General features: G+C 48.6%; 1 protein-coding gene across 6 annotated transcripts in view; it reads right to left on the reverse strand.

Moving 5' to 3' along the window:
- Positions 1-18,759, reverse strand: part of SENP7 (SUMO specific peptidase 7) — an 81,898-nt gene that overhangs the window by 56,838 nt on the left and 6,301 nt on the right. For 2 of the 6 annotated variants that reach the window (XR_003852929.1, XM_029579101.1), the window contains exons 3-4: positions 18,428-18,526; positions 4,318-4,436 (exon numbers count right to left, since the gene is read on the reverse strand). Coding sequence is in view for 3 of the 6 variants with exons in the window: in XM_029579101.1 (XP_029434961.1) it covers positions 4,318-4,436; positions 18,428-18,526 (218 nt within the window). In the remaining 3 variants the exon portion in view is untranslated. Of the gene's footprint in view, positions 1-4,317; positions 4,437-18,316; positions 18,527-18,759 lie in introns of all 6 variants that reach the window. The other 4 variants (XM_029579102.1, XM_029579105.1, XM_029579103.1 and 1 more) reach the window with 3 other exon arrangements.

The raw sequence follows: 18,759 nt of genomic DNA on the forward strand, positions 1-18,759 counted from the left end.
CAGAATTCTTCTAGAGCAGTCTTGAATCTAAATCTGTAACAGAGCATGCTCAGAGCAGACAGACTCTGGCAGTGACCATTAGAACAGGATGGAAAGTAGTGCATAGCATTCCAAGCAAACATATCAAAATGACTTGAAGGACAGGATTATGCAGCCAAGGTTAGGGGGAAGGGAATCCAACTAAATAGAGAGCAACAAATGAATGTCTAAATATCCTCAGACCCGTTTAATACTCCAAAACTAGTGTAAAGGTCTATCAAAAATGGTGGGAGAAAAAGGCAGGCGTGCATGTAAATTCACTCCTTCAACCTCCCCCGGAAATGCACTGTAATTCAGCTACTCATCATATATACACAGAATTTTTGCAGCAGGTAAAAGTACACATGCTGTTCTACTGTGCATATACTTTCACCCACAGAGGCTGGAAGATGTTCTGTAATGCATTTTATGTGCATACAAACATCCTCAGCTGCAGGAAACACCAGAGCCGGTGCAAGAATATTAGGTGCCCTAGTTTGAACCTTGCAGGCTTGCACCGCCCCACTCCCCATACACAATTTTAAAAAATCATGAATTTTTAAAAACAATTTTACATGACATGGAGAAATTACTTACCTGATAATTTCGTTTTCCTTAGTGTAGACAGATGGACTCAGGACCAATGGGTATAGTGTACTCCTGATAGCAGTTGGAGACAGATCAGATTTCAATCTGACGTCAGCCCTAGTACATATTCCCCTGCAGGAAGTGCAGCTCTTCAGTATTCTCCTCGAAAAGCACTGTGGATATACGTATGACTGAATAAATTGAATAACTTGATTAATTTGAACCGGCTGAATTGGTTATTAGGTGGAGACCGCCAATGCCCTCAACCGAGAAACGTCGATATCCGGTAGGATGGGTTTTCCTAGCTGTAGGAAGGCATGGCTTACCCATGAATCACTCGCTCTCGGGGATGTCACCCGAGAATTCCATGAGAAACAGCAGCCGTGGATGGGATGCTGAGTCCATCTGTCTACACTAAGGAAAACGAAATTATCATGTAAGTAATTTCTCCATTTCCTAGCGTGTAGCAGATGGACTCAGGACCAATGGGATGTATAAAAGCTACTCCCGAACCGGGTGGGAGGTTGCCCGTGACCCACTTAGTACTGCCCTTGCAAATGCTGTGTCCTCCCGAGCCTGCACATCCAGGCAGTAAAACCTGGAGAAGGTGTGGATGGAGGACCATGTTGCCGCCCTGCAGATCTCGGCGGGTGACAGAATCTTGGTTTCCGCCCAGGACACTGCCTGGGCTCTAGTAGAATGGGCCTTGACTTGTAAAGGCGGTGGCTTGCCTGCTTCTACGTAGGCAGCCTTGATGACTTCTTTGATCCACCGGGCTATGGTTGCTCGCAAGGCTGCTTCCCCTCTTGCTTCTTCCTGCTGTGAAGGACGAATAGATGGTCCGTCTTTCGTATGGATTCCGAACTTTCCAGGTATCGGACTAGGAGCCTGCTAACATTGAGATGGCGTAGACTTCGAGCCTCTTCCGAATTCTTATGCTCATCTGACGATGGTAGCGAGATGGTTTGGTTGAGATGGAAGTGAGACACCACTTTGGGGAGGAACGACGGAACTGTGCGTAACTGGATGGTTCCCGGGGTGAGTCTGAGGAACGGCTCTCGGCAGGACAGTGCTTGTAGCTCGGATATACGACGGGCCGAGCAGACTGCCAGCAGGAAGGCTGTCTTCAATGTTAATAGTCGGAGAGACAGGCCGCGGAGTGGTCTGAAGGAGGTTCCTGCTAGGAAATTTAGGTCCAGTTTGAGGTTCCAAAGAGGCACCAGCCACTTTAGGGGTGGTCGGATCTGCTTGACTCCTTTCAGAAAGCGGGAGACATCTAGGTGAGAGGCTATGCTGCCGCTCTCGCTCTTGGTTCCTTAGCATGACAATGCGGCCACCTGTACCTTGATGGATTTGAGAGACAATCCCTTCTGTAGGCCGTTCTGCAGGAATTCAAAAATCGCAGGAATTTTGACTGAGATTGGTAAGATGTTGCGGTCCTCGCACCAGGCTTCGAATACTCTCCAAATCCTTATGTATGTTAGGGATGTGGAGAACTTGCGTGCTCGGAGTAGGGTGTCAATTACTGCCCCCAAGTATCCACTCTTCCTTAGGCGAGACCTCTCAATGGCCAAACTGTAAGAGAGAATCGAGCTGGATCCTCGTGGAGGATCGGTCCATGTTGGAGCAGGTCTCTGTGTGGAGGTAGCGGAAGGGGGCTCCCTGTCATCAGTCTTCGCATGTCTGCATACCAAGGTCTTCTTGGCCAGTCCGGGGCCACTAGAAGTACTGGTCCCCTGTGGTGGTGAGTTTCTTTTCCGGTGGTGCCATGGCTTGTGGCTTGTGCGTGTAAAATACAGTTGTGCGCTCCGGTGCGTCGAAGTTGTGCGTGTAGATTTGGTGCGCGCTCAGGGAGATGTGCGCGCTGTTGTGCGCACAGATCGAAGTTATGCGCCTGGCACAGTAAGCACGTGGCTATGCGCGTCGCTTGTGCGCACGGTACTTGGGCGCGCAACGTTGTGTGCACAAGGTATTTGTGCAAACGGCTCGCATCTGTGCGCACAGATCGGAACGGTGGACAGGGCGGCGAACAGCTCAAAATGGTGACGGCGACCACGTGGACAATATGGTGACCACCTCAGAGGGTCTCCACGTGGGAGGACCCTCGGATCTGACCGGGGTCTAGCCCTGCTAGGGCACATCAACCCGGTGGCACTGGTGCCAGCTGGCGACCTGTGCGACTCATCGAGCTTCGGAGACTGGAGACTTTTAAATAGATTTCTACCTTACCTTGCCTCGGCGCTTCCCGGTCTCGTTCCGGGCAGTCTCCAGCTGCGGGGGGAAGAGGGAAAATACCTTCACCGCCGTGCTCGAAGTTGCACCCGCTGCCTCTCAGCCTCACCTGAAGTCGGGGGCTAGTTCCCTGCCAAGGGTCGGCTGCCGGACCGAGGCTCACCTCCGAGGGATCGCGGAAATCACCTCGGGGATTCTCAACTCGGGGAGGAACCCAATGGGTGTCACCGTAGGAAAGCGGGGCTCGTCTGTAGAGGTAAGATTTCTTCTTCTTTTGGTTTTCTTTGATAAAATTACTCTAATGCTGTGCGAGCGTGCATAGAGTCCCTAACTGCTATGGAGACGGAAAATACTGAAGAGCTGCACTTCCTGCAGGGGTGTATGTACTAGGGCTGACATCAGATTGAAATCTGATCCGTCTCCAACTGCTATCAGGAGTACACTATACCCATTGGTCCTGAGTCCATCTGCCAAACGCTAGGAAAAAGGACATTCAGAGAAGAACCTACTGCAGTAAAAATATCACTTACAATATTCTTATTCTATTTACATGCACTGCTCTGGTGCCAACCAGAAAACCCTGCATAAAAAAGGCACATTTGGAGCCCATATGGCATTCAACCTATTGTAACACATACTGGATGTGGACTTGGCCCTCAGAAAGCCATGAGTAACTGAATTTTAATTACAATATAATAAACCTCCCATACCAAAACAGCACTAATTGCTAGCACTCAAATGTAAGAACCCTATCTGTGAAAAGGCAACACTGCAAATATTATACCAGGCACTAAAACACCAATGTGCCTCCTATTTGGGAAACAGAACAAACCAAGCTACTATAGACCCCTGCACAGGAACTACACGCTAGAAAAATACCTCACCTCGGTTACACATGCAGCATACAGACCCTCACCAAATACAGAATGAGACCATAAAGTATAAATAGAAATGTGCAGACAAAAACTGAACCGAAATTCTCAAGAAGTCACTCAATATGCAGTACAACAATGGAAAAATAAAAATGTTAGTACAAAAAAACCCAAGAATCCAAATTTTCAGAAAAGAACAAAGAAAAATAAGGAAAAAAATCCAAAACTGTACCTAATACACTCAGAAATTTCAAATTTTAAAAGTTTGGATCATCATATGCCAGACCAAGGGACTTGAATCAGACCTTTCATAATCATAGGTCCTGTTTTCATAACAAGACAACCCAATTTCTCAGTGATCATTCCAATACCAAAACTTGTTAAAAAATGTTTAATAAAAAATAAGCGTTTGGTGCAAAAATAATAATATTAACATGGTCACATATTTACTTTAGTCAGCTTGATGGGTGCTCTAAACTGATCCATAGTAGTATGAAACTCCTTTAGGGAGCTTGCAAGACCCATCTGCCTTGAGTCATGCTTCAGTCTCACTACTGCTGCTCTGAAGATGCCTTTGGATTGGCTAGAATGTGTGACATCCTCTTACCAGATTGTTGCTCTTTCTTCTGCACCATTGAGTCTGCCAAAATTGCATGATCTTCGATACGTGCAGGATTCCTGGCTTCTAGTCCTATTGTACGTACCATATGAGGGTGAGAAGTGCTCCTGTCAAGAGAGGAGAAAAAATAATACAAACTTCAATGCCAATATTCCCATTCTAGATCTCCCCGGCCACTGATCGGGGCTTTGTCATGTAATCTACAATAATTAAAGTTCGTGAAACCTCTCGTTTGTCTTCTCTGGGTGATATAATCAGATCATAAACTCCATGAAGCAAAAACCGTCTGTTATGTGTATCTTTACAGTACTATATCATTTTGTAGTGCTACAGAAATGTTTATTAATAATAAAAATAGTAGTAGTAGTAGTAGTAGTAATTTCACAGACATTAGCAAAACAATTTTTACTGTCTGGCAAAGGAAATCTGTTTCTTACCTGCTAATTTTTGTTCCTGGAATACTCAGATCAGTCCAGACTCCTGGGTTTTGCCTCCCTGCCAGCAGATGGAGACAGAGAAGAAAAGCTTTATTGACTCTGCTACTTAACCTAGAATGCCAATCGAATATACCCAAGCGAATGTACCCAAGCGAAAATGACAATAACTATGATAATAACAGAGACCTTCAAGTCCCCCTTAACGAGCAAGAAGAAGACTGAGTCTCTATCGAAAACTAATTCAAACAACACTAAGCAAAATATTATTGAATCAAAATAAAAGTACTTGGCATCAGTACATACTGCCATGATCAGCAGACTTTACTGAACGGTGGAGTTATGGACTGATTTGTGGCATTCCAGGAGTGAAAATTAGCTGGCAAGAACCAATTTTCTTTTCCTTTTCATACCCCAGATCAGTCCAGACTCCTGGAATGTACCCAAGCTCCCTTATCCAGGGATGGCAAGGGGCTGGACTGATTCAAATGAAAGTCCAAGACTACCTTGGGCAAGAAGAATGGAACGGTTTGCAGCTGTAATGCCCCCGGAGTCACCAGAAGGAATGGCTCCCGGCAAGGCAAGGCCTGCAGCTCAGAAATCTGATGCGCAGAACATATAGCCACCAAGAACACAGTCTTCAAAATCAACAACCAAAAGGAAAGGCTACACAGTAGTCGGAACATAGGGCCCTCCAAAAGTCCAGCACCAAATTAAGACTCCACAATGGAGCCAGTAACCTCAAGGGAGGCCTAAGGTGCTTCACTTCCTTCAAAAAATGGGCCACATCAGGATGAGACGACAAGGAAACACTGTTCACCAGGCCTTTGAAACAGGAAAGAACCGCAACCTGCACTATCAAGGAATCAAGGGCCAAGTTGTTATTCAATCCATCCTGCTAAAAAGCCAGAATGAGAAGGATCTTAACTGAATGAGGAAGAACACCCTGCTCCTTACACCAGGCCTCAAAAACTTTCCAAACCCGCACATAAACCAAGGAAATGGAAAACTTGCGAGCAAGGAGTAAAGTGGCAATCACCGGAGAGGAATAACCACGCTTTAATGGGCAAGCCCTCTCAAGGGCCAAACCGTAAGACAGAATAGAGTTGGATTCTCGTGAAGAAACGGTCCTTGCTGAAGCAGATCCATGTGCGGTGGAAGACGAAAGGGGGCATCTACCAGGAGTCGTCGCAATTCTGCATACCAAAGATACTTGGGCCAGACCAGCACTACAAGGAGTACTAGCCCACTGTGGCCTTCGATCTTGTGAAGGGCCACGGAGGAAAAGCATAAAGTAATCTGTCTTCCAGTTAGACCTGTATGAGAGCATCTATTCTTAGGGTCCACAGATCTCTCCTGCGACTGTAGAAGCGAGGAACCTTTGCATTTTGACAAGTCGCCCGCAGGTCTAGGAACTGAATGCCCCAGCAATCCACAACAGCTGAAATGCCTCGGCTGACAACACCCACTATCCTGGGTCCAGACTCTCCCTGCTGAGAAAGTCCACTCTTACGTTGTCTTTTCCTGCAACGTGAGAGGCCGAGATCATCTGCAGATGGCCTTCTGCCCATTTCATCAGTTGGTCTATTTCCTGCGACAATTGCTGGCTTTTGGTTCCTCCCTGGTGATTGATATATAGGTTGCATTGTCCGACATCACGCGAACCGCATGATTCCGCAGCATGTGGCTGAACTGCAAGCATGCCAGCTGTACCGCCTGAGTCTCCAGGCAATTGATGTTCCAGCGGGACTCTTCGGCATTCCAGCGCTCCTGGACCATTAACTCCAGACAGTGAGCCCCCCAACCGTGAAGACTCGCATCTGACATGAGTACCAATCAAGCCGGAGAGAACTCCTTTTCTCAGATGATCCTCCTGCAACCACCAGTGGAGGCGGCAGCAGATTTCCATTGGCAACTGGAGCCGAACTGCATAATCCTGAGACTGCGGGTTCCAACGAGATAGCAGAGAGCACTAAAGAGGACACATATGCGCCCTTGTCCATGGCACCACTTCCAGAGTAGCTGCCATCAAGCAGAGTACAATAAAACAAATCGGAAGGCGGTCCAAAGTAGCCAAGGCAAATACAACAAAAGAAAGACCCTATGCCGTGGAAAAAAAATGTTATTAATGTAATTTGTTAAAACGCCCGACTCCGGACGAGTTTCGCCAAATTGGCTGCATCAGTTCTATAAAAATGGTAAAAATCAATATATTATCCAATTAATTAAAATATTAAAATAATAAATTAAAAACACGAATATCAACTCTTAGACATCAAAACATACATATAAAAGTCAAAATCTATAAAATCTTTTAACTTGTATGAAAAAACTTTACCTCAGTTCTTCTTTGTTTTGTATATAGAACTACATAAATGTTCTTATATGTAGCAATAAACGCAGAGATGGTTGCAAGAAGACCTAAATGTGCAAACAGAATCCAGAGGTTGTCAAACACACAGTAAAAACATTTTATAGCGAGACAAAATAGTATCATAATCTCAAATAAATTAATACTCACCAATTAACTTAAAATATCTTTGCCATGATTTATCTAAAAAATGTATTTATATAACCAGTTCTTCTATCCAATTACATAACTGAAAATTATAAACAAAAATGAATTTATGATTTCTTCTGTGATGATTAGCTTATAAATGATTAATTTAAAATTAATTATATGGATTACAGCTGTAGGCAACACATGAATGTGACCAGGTCCATGAGTCCATTCAAATCCTATTGCTGCGCATTCTCTTTGTGTAAAGTAAAAGAAAATTAGGTCTTACCTTAGTTAATTTTCGTTCCTGTAGTACCACGGATCAGTCCAGACTCCTGGGTTTTGCCCCCCCTCTAGCAGATGGAGACAGAAGTTTACAAACAAAACTCCGCCTTATCTAGGCTGGTGCCACCTACAGTCCGGCAGTCTTACTTAATGTCAAAGCAGATGAAGCCCCAATACAAACGAACTATATACAGTAACCTAACAACCAAAACCACTGGCTCAACGACCCCCCAAATGGGACCAGAACCCGAGCCAACGATAACGAATAGATAGAAAAAACTCAGAATGGACAGAGAGAAAGCCGCAACCACACCGGTCTCTCCCTCCTCACAGCAGAACCAATGGGTGGGACTCTGGACTGATCCGTGGTACTTCAGGAATGAAAATTAACTAAGGTAAGACTTAATTTTCTTTTCCCTGTACGTACCCAGATCAGTCCAGACTCCTGGGATGTACCAGAGCTACCTTATATGAGGTGGGATCCGGAGAGTCCCGCTCTGAGCACCCCTGTCCCGAAACTCCCGCTGCCTGAAGCCTGGACATCCAGGCGGTAATGTCGGGCAAAGGTATGCAACGACTTCCATGTTGCCGCCCTACAAATCTCTTCCGCAGATATACGGTTGCACTCCGCCCAGGAGGTAGCCTGGGAACGCGTAGAATGGGTCTTTAGACCCACAGGGGTAGACCTGCCCTGTAGCAGATACGCCGAACTAATTGCCTCTTTCAACCAACGGGCAATAGTAGTCTTTGACGCCGCATGACCGCGACGAGGACCGCCCCCACAGCACAAAGAGATGGTCTGACACCCGAAAGGCATTCGTAACCTCCAGATAGTACAACAGCGCCCTTCTCACATCCAAACGACGCAAGTCTCAATGACCAGGAATCGACTTATCCACTTCCGGAAACGAAGGCAATTCCACCGTCTGATTAAGATGAAACGCAGACATCACTTTAGGTAAGAAGGAAGGAACGGTACGAATCGAAACTCCCGAGTCCGTAATCCTTAAGAAGGGTTCCCAACAAGACAAGGCTTGAAGCTCCGACACCCATCTCGCCGAGACAATCGCCACCAAAAAGACAACCTTCAGAGTTAAATCCTTAATGGTAGAATTGCGAATAGGCTCGAAAGGAGCGGCGCACAAAGCCTTCAAAACCAAATTCAGGTTCCATGATGGACAAGGAGTACGGAATGGCGGACGCAAGTGTTTAGCACCTTGAAGAAAACGAACGACATCTGGATGCGAAGACAATGACACTCCTTGAATCTGGCCCCGCAACAAGGCCAGAACCGCCACCTGCACTCGAAGGGAACTACAAGACAACCCCTTAGCCAATCCATCCTGGAGAAAATGTAAAACCTCCGGCACCGAAGTCCGCGTGAGCCTTAGATTCTGCGCAAGGCACCACGTCTCAAACACCTTCCAGACGCGCACATACGCTAGGGACGTAGACGCCTTGCGAGACCTAAAAGAGTCGCGACGACCGCGTCCGAATAGCCCCGTGCCTTCAGCCTACGCCTCTCAAAAGCCATCCCGCTAGACAAAAGCATTCGACCCGGTCGAAACAAATGGGACCCTGATGGAGCAGGTCCGGCACATACGGAAACCGGATGGGGTCCTCCAACGCCAGGTTCTGGAGATCCGCAAACCAAGGTCGCCGCGGCCACTTGGGTGCGACGAGCACCACGGGCGACGGATGTAGCTTTATGCGCCGTAGCGTCCAGCCGATGAGCGGCCACGGAGGGAAGACGTAAAGGAGTACCTCCGTCGGCCAGGGTAACGCCAGGGCATCGACGCCTTCCGCCCCCGTTTCCCGGCGGCGAGCAAAGAATCGCGGAGCCTTGGCGTTCTTGAATGTCGCCATCAGATCTAGGACCGGTGTCCCCCACCGAGCACAAATGAGCTGAAACACCACGTCCGCGAGCTCCCTCTCGCCGGGATCCAGACGATTGCGACTAAGAAAATCCGCCTGAACATTCTCTACTCCGACAATGTGTGACGCCACTATGCCTTGCAGGTGCCGCTCGGCCCAGGCCATCAGCTGTCGAGCTTCGGCGGCCACAGGTTGACTCCTGGTTCCGCCCTGCCGGTTGATGTAGGCCACTGTTGTCGCACTGTCCGACAGAACTCTGACCGACTTGCCTCGGACCAGCGGGAGGAAAGCCCAGAGAGCCAATCGCACTGCCCTGGTCTCCAACCGATTGATGGACCAAGACACTTCCTTCGGGGACCACGTGCCCTGTACCGACTTTCGGAGACACACCGCGCCCCAGCCATACAGGCTGGCATCTGTGGTGATCACTGTCCAAGACAGAACCGCCAACGAAATTCCACGGGCCAAGTTGACTGGACAAAGCCACCAATCCATGCTGGAGCTCGCCGACTGCGGTAGAGGCAAAGGGAGATGGAACTGCTCCGACACCGGATTCCAGCGGGAGAGTAATGCCAATTGTAAAGGTCGCATATGAGCGAACGCCCAGGGAACCAATTCCCGCGTGGAAGTCATAGACCCCACCATTTGCAGATAGTCCCAGACTATTGGCATTGGTTTGCTTAACAACCGCCTGGCCTGAACCTGCAACTTGTCCATGCGCTCCCGCGTAAGGTACACCATGCCCTTCCGAGTGTCGAACAAAGCTCCCAAAAACTCCAGAGATTGCGAGGGCACCAGGTGACTTTTGGCCAGACTGATCACCCAGCCAAGCCTTTGCAACAAGCCGACCACCCGCTGGACTGCTAACTGGCAAAGGCGTTCGGACTTCGCCCGGATCAGCCAATTGTCCAGATACGGATGGACCAGAAACCGTTCCTTGCGAAGATGGGCCGCTACCACCACCATGATCTTGGTGAACGTCTGCGGGGCTGTGACCAACCCAAATGGTAGGGCTTGAAACTGGAAATGCTGCCCCAACACGGCGAACCTGAGGTAACGTTGGTGCTCCGCGCGGATCCAGATATGCAGATACGCCTCCGTGAGATCCAGGGACGCGAGAAACTCCCCTTGTCTCACCGAGGCAATGACAGACCGCAGGGTCTCCATACAAAACCGGGGAACCCGCAGGCACCTGTTGACGCTTTTGAGGTCGAGGATCGGGCGAAACGTGCCTTCTTTCTTTGGCACCAGGAAGTAAATGGAATACCGGCCGCTGCGTACCTCGTGGGACGGCACCGGAACGATCGCGCCTAGTTCCCGCAAATGACGAATCATTTCCCGCAGCGCCCGCCGTTTCTCCGAGAAGCCGCACGGCGACACCATGAAACATGGCAGGGGCCGCTGTACAAAATCTAATGCGTAACCTTGACTTATCACCTCCAGGACCCACTGATCCGAGGTGATTCTGGCCCACTCCCCGTAAAATCGCGCCAGCCTGCTGCCGATCACCAGAACCGAGGAGTGGACAGGCAGCCCATCATTGGGAAGGCTTACCAACCGGCACACCCGTCCGGTCCCTGGCCTGCCAAAACGGCGCCCGCGAAAGGACTGAGCGTACGACTGCTGCCGGGTAGCACTGTGCTGAAATGAGGAGACTGACCCCCGGGAATTACGAGGTCTGCGACCCCCCCGAAAACTGAATCTCGAGGATGGAGCCCCTCTAGTCCGCAGTCTGTCCTCCGGCAAGTGATGTACCTTGTTCTCACCTAGCGACTCAATCATATCCTCCAGCTCCTTCCCAAAGAGCAACTTTCCTTTAAACGGCAGCGATCCTAAGCGAGCTTTAGACGACACGTCTGCCGCCCAATGACGCAGCCATAGCAAACGGCTCGCTGACACCGCCGAAACCATAGCACGCGCCGAGGTGCGAAGCAAATCATAAAAAGCATCGGCGCTATAGGCTATCACCGCCTCCAAGCGACCCGCCTGCAGCGCTTCTTCCTGCGAGAGAGCTTCATTAGCGGATAGTTGCTGAGCCCACCGAAGTCCTGCCCGCAAGGAGAAATTGCTACAGATAGCCGCTCGAACCCCGAGAACGGAGACTTCGAAGATTTTCTTAAGCTGTATCTCCAGCTTGTGATCCTGCAAATCCTTAAGAGCCGTCCCACCCGTCACTAGGATGGTGGTCCTCTTCGTAACGGCCGCCACCGCCGAATCTATTTTCGGAACCTTGAACAGCTCAAGCGTGTCCTCCGTCAGGGGATATAGCTTATCCATGGCCTTGGCCACCTTCAGCCCCAAATCTGGGGTGTCCCATTCCTTGAAAAGGAGATCCGACGCCGAAAAATGTAAGGGAAACGCCGACGGGGGTCCCCTAAGACCCAACACTACGGGGTCCGTGCGCCTGAGATGGGACTCCTGCTGTGGTAACTCTATGGCCAACTCCCCGAGAATGGCTGGAATCAAGGGCGCCAACTCGTCCCGGCGAAACAAGCGCACTACCTTGGGGTCATCCCCGTCCGCCGCATGGGAACCGCTCGGACCAGTAGCCCCCTGATCTCCGTCCCCTTCAAGGCCTCTTGGCTGGGACGGCGGATCCTGTTCCTCCGGATCATCAGATTCCGTTTCGGTATCGGGATCCCCCCGAGGTGCCCCCAACCTGAGCGGGCGGACCCCCCCCCCGGGGGATCCGAGACCGGAGCGGGCCTGGCCCGCTTTCTGGGCTCCAACCCCCGATCCACATCCTGTGGACCCTGCGCTCTTTTTCTGGCCAGACGGCGCGCCTTAAACGCTTTGTGCATCACCAGCACAAAGTCAGAAGAAAAGGAATCAGAAGAGCTGTGATCCGGATCCTCCTCCAGATCGCTTTCCAAGTCTGGCTGCGGAGACTTGTCCCCCTCAGGGACTGTCCGCTGAGGGGACAGCGCAGGAGGCAAATCCTCCCCGCCCCTCACTGCCGGGGGCGCCGAAATCCCGGGCCCCGAAGAAAACAAAATGGCGGGCGTTCCCGCCGCCGGCTCCAGGGCACCCAAAATGGCGCCCGTTCCCGCGCTTCGCGGAGACGGGCCAGCCATTACCCCTGACTTGCTCCCCGGAGCCGCGGTCCGCACCTGCCGGGCTCCCCGTGATGCCTCCTGAAAGGCCGAAACTCCTTCCCCTCCCGAGATGCAGCCAGAACACAGGCTGTCGCGGGAGAGACGTCGGGCCACCCCGCAGGCCCTGCAGACCGGCCGCCGCGGCATGCCTCCCTCAGAAAAACGGCACACTAAAGAAACCAAGTTCGCGCCGCTGCCCGCGTCCCCCCCCTCCCCCGCGAACGAAACGCCCGGTGAAGGAAGGGACAGGAGAGAGAAGAAAAGAGAGACAATCAAAAAACCAAAACTTTTTTTTTTTTTTTTACCGTTCGCCGCCGGCTCCGGGTCCACCTGGGGGGAGTGAACCGAGCTCCCCGGTGTCACCCCCAGGACAGGAACAAACAACCAACGCTGGCAAGGGCCCCCAGCCCACCTTCAGCGAGCTCAACCCCCAGGAGGGATGGTCCCAACAGAACCTCACCGCTTCCTGGGAGGAGATAAGGCCGGACCTGCAGGCACCCAACTGCGGTCTCAGCCTCCTACCCACCTACCTACCACTCCTTAAAATCCCTTCTCTTTACTTTCTATTTTTTTTTTTTTAAACTAGGCCTCAGCTCAGACTGTAGGTTTTGCACCCTCTCCACCTGCTAGGAGACAGAAGAAGACTGTCGGACTGTAGGTGGCACGAGCTTAGATAAGGCGGAGATTTGTTTGTAAACTTCTGTCTCCATCTGCTAGAGGGGGGGCAAAACCCAGGAGTCTGGACTGATCCGGGTACGTACAGGGAATGAACATTAAAGCAGAACTGTCTCACTACTAAATTATTTAGTCGAACCTCTTTTTACACAAGAACAAAAAGGCATGCGGTACTAAATATAAATTTCATATTTAGGGACACTGCTTCCATATGAAGCCCTAAACTCACAAATAGAATGCACAGCGATAGGATTTGAATGAACATAGTGATACTTTTGAATGTACTCATGGACCTGGTCACATACATGTGTTGCCTACAGCTGTAATCCATATAATTAATTTTAAATTAAACATTTATAAGCTAATCATCACAAAAGAAATCATAAATTCATTTTTGTTTATAATTTTCAGTTATGTAATTGGATAGAAGAACTGGTTATATAAATACATTTTTTAGATAAATCATGGCAAAGATATTTTAAGTTAATTGGTGAGTATTAATTTATTTGAGATTATGATACTATTTTGTCTCGCTATAAAAATGTTTTTACTGTGTGTTTGACAACCTCTGGATTCTGTTTGCACATTTAGGTCTTCTTGCAACCATCTCTGTGTTTATTGCTACATATAAGAACATTTATGTAGTTCTATATACAAAACAAAGAAGAACTGAGGTAAAGTTTTTTCATACAAGTTAAAGATTTTATAGATTTTGACTTTTATATGTATGTTTTGATGTCTAAGAGTTGATATTCGTGTTTTTAATTTATTATTATTTTAATACTTTAATTATTTGGATAACATATTGACTTTTACCATTTATTTATTTATTTATTTATAATTTTTATATACCGACATTCTTACATTAAAATGCAAATCATACCGGTTTACATAAAACAGAAAAAGCAGGAAAAAATATTTCCATAGTCAAATACAGAGAACATTTATAATAAAATTGTTAACAAAGGCATAAGGTAGGAACTTGAAAAAAAGGTTACTTAACAGAAAACATAAAAGAAAAAATATTAAATGAAGCACAAAGAGTTGCACGAAGGGGTGCACAAAGGGGAGAGCCCCTTTGTGCACCCCTTTATAGACCCTGATGCAGCCAATTTGGCGAAACTTGGCATACCGCAGCCCAGATACCCAAAGTGGAAACCTCAGAAAACCTCGAGGGAAACTTGCAGCATTTGGTCCCCTGCGGCAAAAACACCAGCCCCATCTTTCAGCATAGTGGCCCCTGCCACTGAAATGGTGGTTTTTATTTATTTTTTTCCTTGGTCACTTCCGAGACTGAGGCATCTAACTTCGGAAGCACCAAAAAATTTGAGTGTCCCCTCCGGTAACTGGTACCACTTTGCCATTGCCCTTCCAACTTTCAGACGGGTCTCCGGGGTGTCCCACACCCTGATGACCAACTTTTTTACCAACTTGTGGAAGGAAAAGGCTCTAGCCAGACCTCTTGAGCCATCCACGATGGGATCCACTCCTTCCTGGTCCAACTCTTCCTGAAGAAGCCTGATACCTAGGCTCCCTGCAAAAGAGTCAAACCAACTTAGGGTCGTTCCCTTCCACAACCTGCATCTTCTCTGGATCCACAACGACCTGAGTGAACTCTGCCCCCGGTGACTCAGCTGTCAGCCCATCATTGTTTTCAGAGTCCTCAGACTCCTCTATGGGGCTGCCCTGCTGCCCAGCCAAGCCAAGCATCCTCCAGGTGTTAGCCGATGCCTTCTGGCTGGTCACCTTGGGCCATTTTGCAAGTCATGTGCCACTTTGCCACTGACCCTGGGTACAAGGTCGCTGGTTCCCGCTGACTATTCTAGCCAGATAGGCTCTGTGGAGAAGTAACACAAAATTTGAGGAAAAAGGCTTGAGAATCCCCAGAATCCTCAGGCATCCAGGCCTCCTCACCTTCAGAGGCTTCCTGCCTCACTGTGGGACTCTGCACGGACAGCAGTAAGAGAGGAGGGGAATCCCTTGCCTCTTGTGCTGCTGTGAATGCACTCAAGATGGCCATCGTTCCCGCTGTCACGGGAAAAGAATCCGCAGCAGCTCCTGACAAGTCTGGACTGATCTGGGTTATGAACGGGAACTATATTTTTTCATGTTAAAAACAGAAAACGTATTTAAACACACATTTTCAATAAGATCATTCTTTGAAGGAGAAAGAGCGGGAGGTAATCATAACTGAGAAAAGAAAGAATTTGTTTTTAATGAAAGATACAGAGAAAGCTGGCCCAGTTTCCAACTCTAATTAATCCTGGCTCCTTGAGGGAGAAAGTCTCTCTGTGGGTCCGAGCAGTGATCCCCCAGCCCTGGAGACATAAATTCAGTCTGACTCCAGCTTTCCTTAAAATACTGTATCTTTATTCACAGCTTAAACACAGACACAATCAGTAGACTGCCTTCAGTACTGCTTCCCTCAGTACCCATACAGCGTTATTCTGCAGAAGCTGCTTTCCTCCTAGAGACCTGGGCCTGATCTGACTAACCCACCTGGGTCCCAGCTCTTATTCCTCCCCTGTTGGGCCCCACCCACAGAGGTCTCTCTCACAAGGGGAATTAAAGGGGTCCTGCACTAGTTTAAGGGGCAATGTCTCACATTTATTTATATATTTTTTTTAATATTCTGCTTTTTGCACTTTTTTTCAGTGCTTCAAAGTGGATTAAATTCAGGTACTGTAGGTATTTCCCTATTCCCAGAGGGCTTACAATCTAAGTTTGTACCTGAGGCAATGGAGGGTAAAGTGACAGCAGGACTTGAACCCTGGTCTCCTGGTTCTAACCACTAGGCTACTCCTCCACATTCCCTGCCTCCTGAGCTTGGACCCATAGGTCCGAGCATTCCCCCCCGAATCCCATCCAGGAGAGTGCCTCACCTCCCCAGCTCCTCTTATCTGGCCTCTGACCAGTTAAGCTTGGGATCAGGGCTGTAGTTTGTTAATTTAATTACTGCTGGTCTTAATGCTATTAATACTGAGCTTAGAGCAACTGCAATTACTGCTCAACAGAATCGTCTAGCCTTAGATTCTATTCTTGCTTCTAAGGTTGAGTCTGTGTTATCATTGGCACTGCATGTTGTACCTATATTCCCACTGCAGCTTACGAACATAACAACCCCCACCTTCCAGGGTAACCCTAGACCACCCTACCACCACCCAATGTACCGCCTGCACTCCAGTCCTTTAACCAAGTCTCTTTTTGGCTTTGGTTTCAAATTCCACCCCAGCAGAACTTCTTGGACTAGCTGTAGAGCCTCCATTGGCGATTACTCTGGTATCCCCTCAATGCTCTCTGACCATTCGCCCATGCCGGTCATTGGCTCCTCCGCAGCCTCACTCGCTGGGTTCTCCACAGCAGCACCTTCTGGGCTTTCCGTGGTTCCTTCCTCTGGGTTTTCCTCCACAGCCTCACTCACTGGAGTCTTCCAGCAGCTCTCACTTGGCACTTCATTTCCTCTCTCGTTGGGCTTCTCATGGGAGCTGTTTCTGGACTCCCGGTAATGTTTGGGCACCCTACAGGGTCTTCATCAGAACTTCTTGAAGTACCACCTTCTGACCGATCAGTGCTACAGCCTGCTGGCCACTCAATACTGCCTGCTCTTGAGCATCTGTCACCCTCCCTAGGGCTCTCTATGACCCTTTTCTCAAGGTTCTTCATTGCCCCCTTCTCCTGGCTTCTCAAGGGAGCTGTTTCTAGACTCCCGGTAGTGTTTGGGCAACCTACAAGGCTTTCTCAGGACTTCCTGTAGCACCAATCTCAGGCTATTCCCACAACTCAGTCACCCCACGGAACATTTCTGCCAGCAACTCCTCCAGTTTCTCCAGGACTTGGTGGCACTCCTTGTCCAGCCAGTCTAGGTATTCACTCTCTTGTCTGGCCTGGACCCTTGGGAGTGGGTCCCCTCACTCCATTACCCTGGCTGGTCTTTCCAGCTGCCAAACTTCAAGCTTGAGATCCTCACTCTGACCCCACTCTTGGGACTGGGGAACTCCCACTACACAGAAATACATGGCTGTTCTTTCCTTCCAGCCCTCTGGCTGCTTTTGCTTCACCAGTTATTGTAGTACCCACACTGCTCCACGCCAGGCTTTCCTGTGGCTGCAGGAGTAGCTTGCTTGGTGAAAGAGGGCCCCACCCTGTTCTTATTCACCGCACTCACAGCCCACTCTGGCAGCTTTTCTAAGGCCACAACTTTCTTTTCCAAAGCAAAAAAAAAAAAGCAGCATGCATGACCAGCATTAACTTGCTTATTATTAAATCCTTAGCTACCCCCAGCAGAACTTCTGTCTTTAGCAGACTTAAATCTACCACTTTCTGGCTGTCCCTGCAACTAGGCCCACTCAGTTTCCTCTCTTTTTTTCCTTCAGTGCAGCTTCTGAGCCACATCCTTTCACAAGCCCCTCTGCTCTGTGCACTCCTGTGCTCTGTAATTCATTTTAGAACCACAGGTCCTCTTCACAACTTTCTGTATTTAAAACAGACAATTCCGTCTCTCTTCTGCAATCTGTTTGGCCTCCAAACTGCTTCTGGCAGGCCACACATACACCAAAATTTCTTTGGAGGCTGGGCTTTCCTCTGTACTAGGTTTAGAGAAAAAGTCCCATGCATGACACCATATGTGAGACCAAGTGATGATCTCCTAGGTCTAGAGACATAAATTCAGTCTAACTCCAGCCTCTCTTAAAACACTATATTTGTATTCACAGTTTAAACATTAGTAGACCGCCTTCACCCTCAGAAAGTGTACTCTCTTTACTCACAGTTCAGCACTATTTCCCTCAGTACTCACACAGCTTCATCACAGCTCAGTGATTGGAAGCGTTATTCTGCAGGAGCTAACTTCCTTCTGAAGACCTGGGCCTGGTTTGACTAACCCACTGGGGTCCCAGCTCTTATTCCTCCCCTGTTAGGCCCCACCCACAGAGTTCTCTCACGGGGAATTAAGGGGACCAGGCACCTAGCCTGGTCCTGCACTGGTTTAAGGGGAAACATAGAGACACTGTCTCACACTTTCATAATAGAAGAGAACTGGTAACTTGAGCCCATTAGTATAATATAAAAGGATGAATTCCACCCAAACAAAATATACATGACAATGGGGTGAAATAAAGGCATACCATTGTCAGATGCCTTCAGAATGCTTGATATTTTTGGAAGTGTGAGCTTGTGCTTGCACATTCCAGTCACAAGGGTCACGTCAGTGAAGGTTTTCTCTAGCTCCTCTTTACCTGTCTTTTGAAGTTGTAAGAGGATGATAAGCGTGACAAAGGAGAACTCTGATGGTCCTCCACCAAGCAAGCATCCTGTTTCTTCTTCGGGATCCTAAACTGAAAGAAATGACAGTACTGTACTTGCATGTGCCACAGAACTGGCACATAGCCACTATCAGCTAGTTAAATTGCACAAAGCTTATGCGTCTGGTTTCTCTGACGTTCCCAAGCCTTGCATCCTTAGAACCTTATGTTAGCCACTGTATACTAATCAAGACAATATTTACTAGCTATCTGTATGGATCCCCCAAATGCCTTGGCTGTTGCATCTGGGTGAAAGGAAGGCCCAA

Source organism: Rhinatrema bivittatum, chromosome 15 (genome assembly GCF_901001135.1).
Source record: "Rhinatrema bivittatum chromosome 15, aRhiBiv1.1, whole genome shotgun sequence".
In the NCBI taxonomy this organism is placed as follows: Eukaryota; Metazoa; Chordata; class Amphibia; order Gymnophiona; family Rhinatrematidae; genus Rhinatrema; species Rhinatrema bivittatum.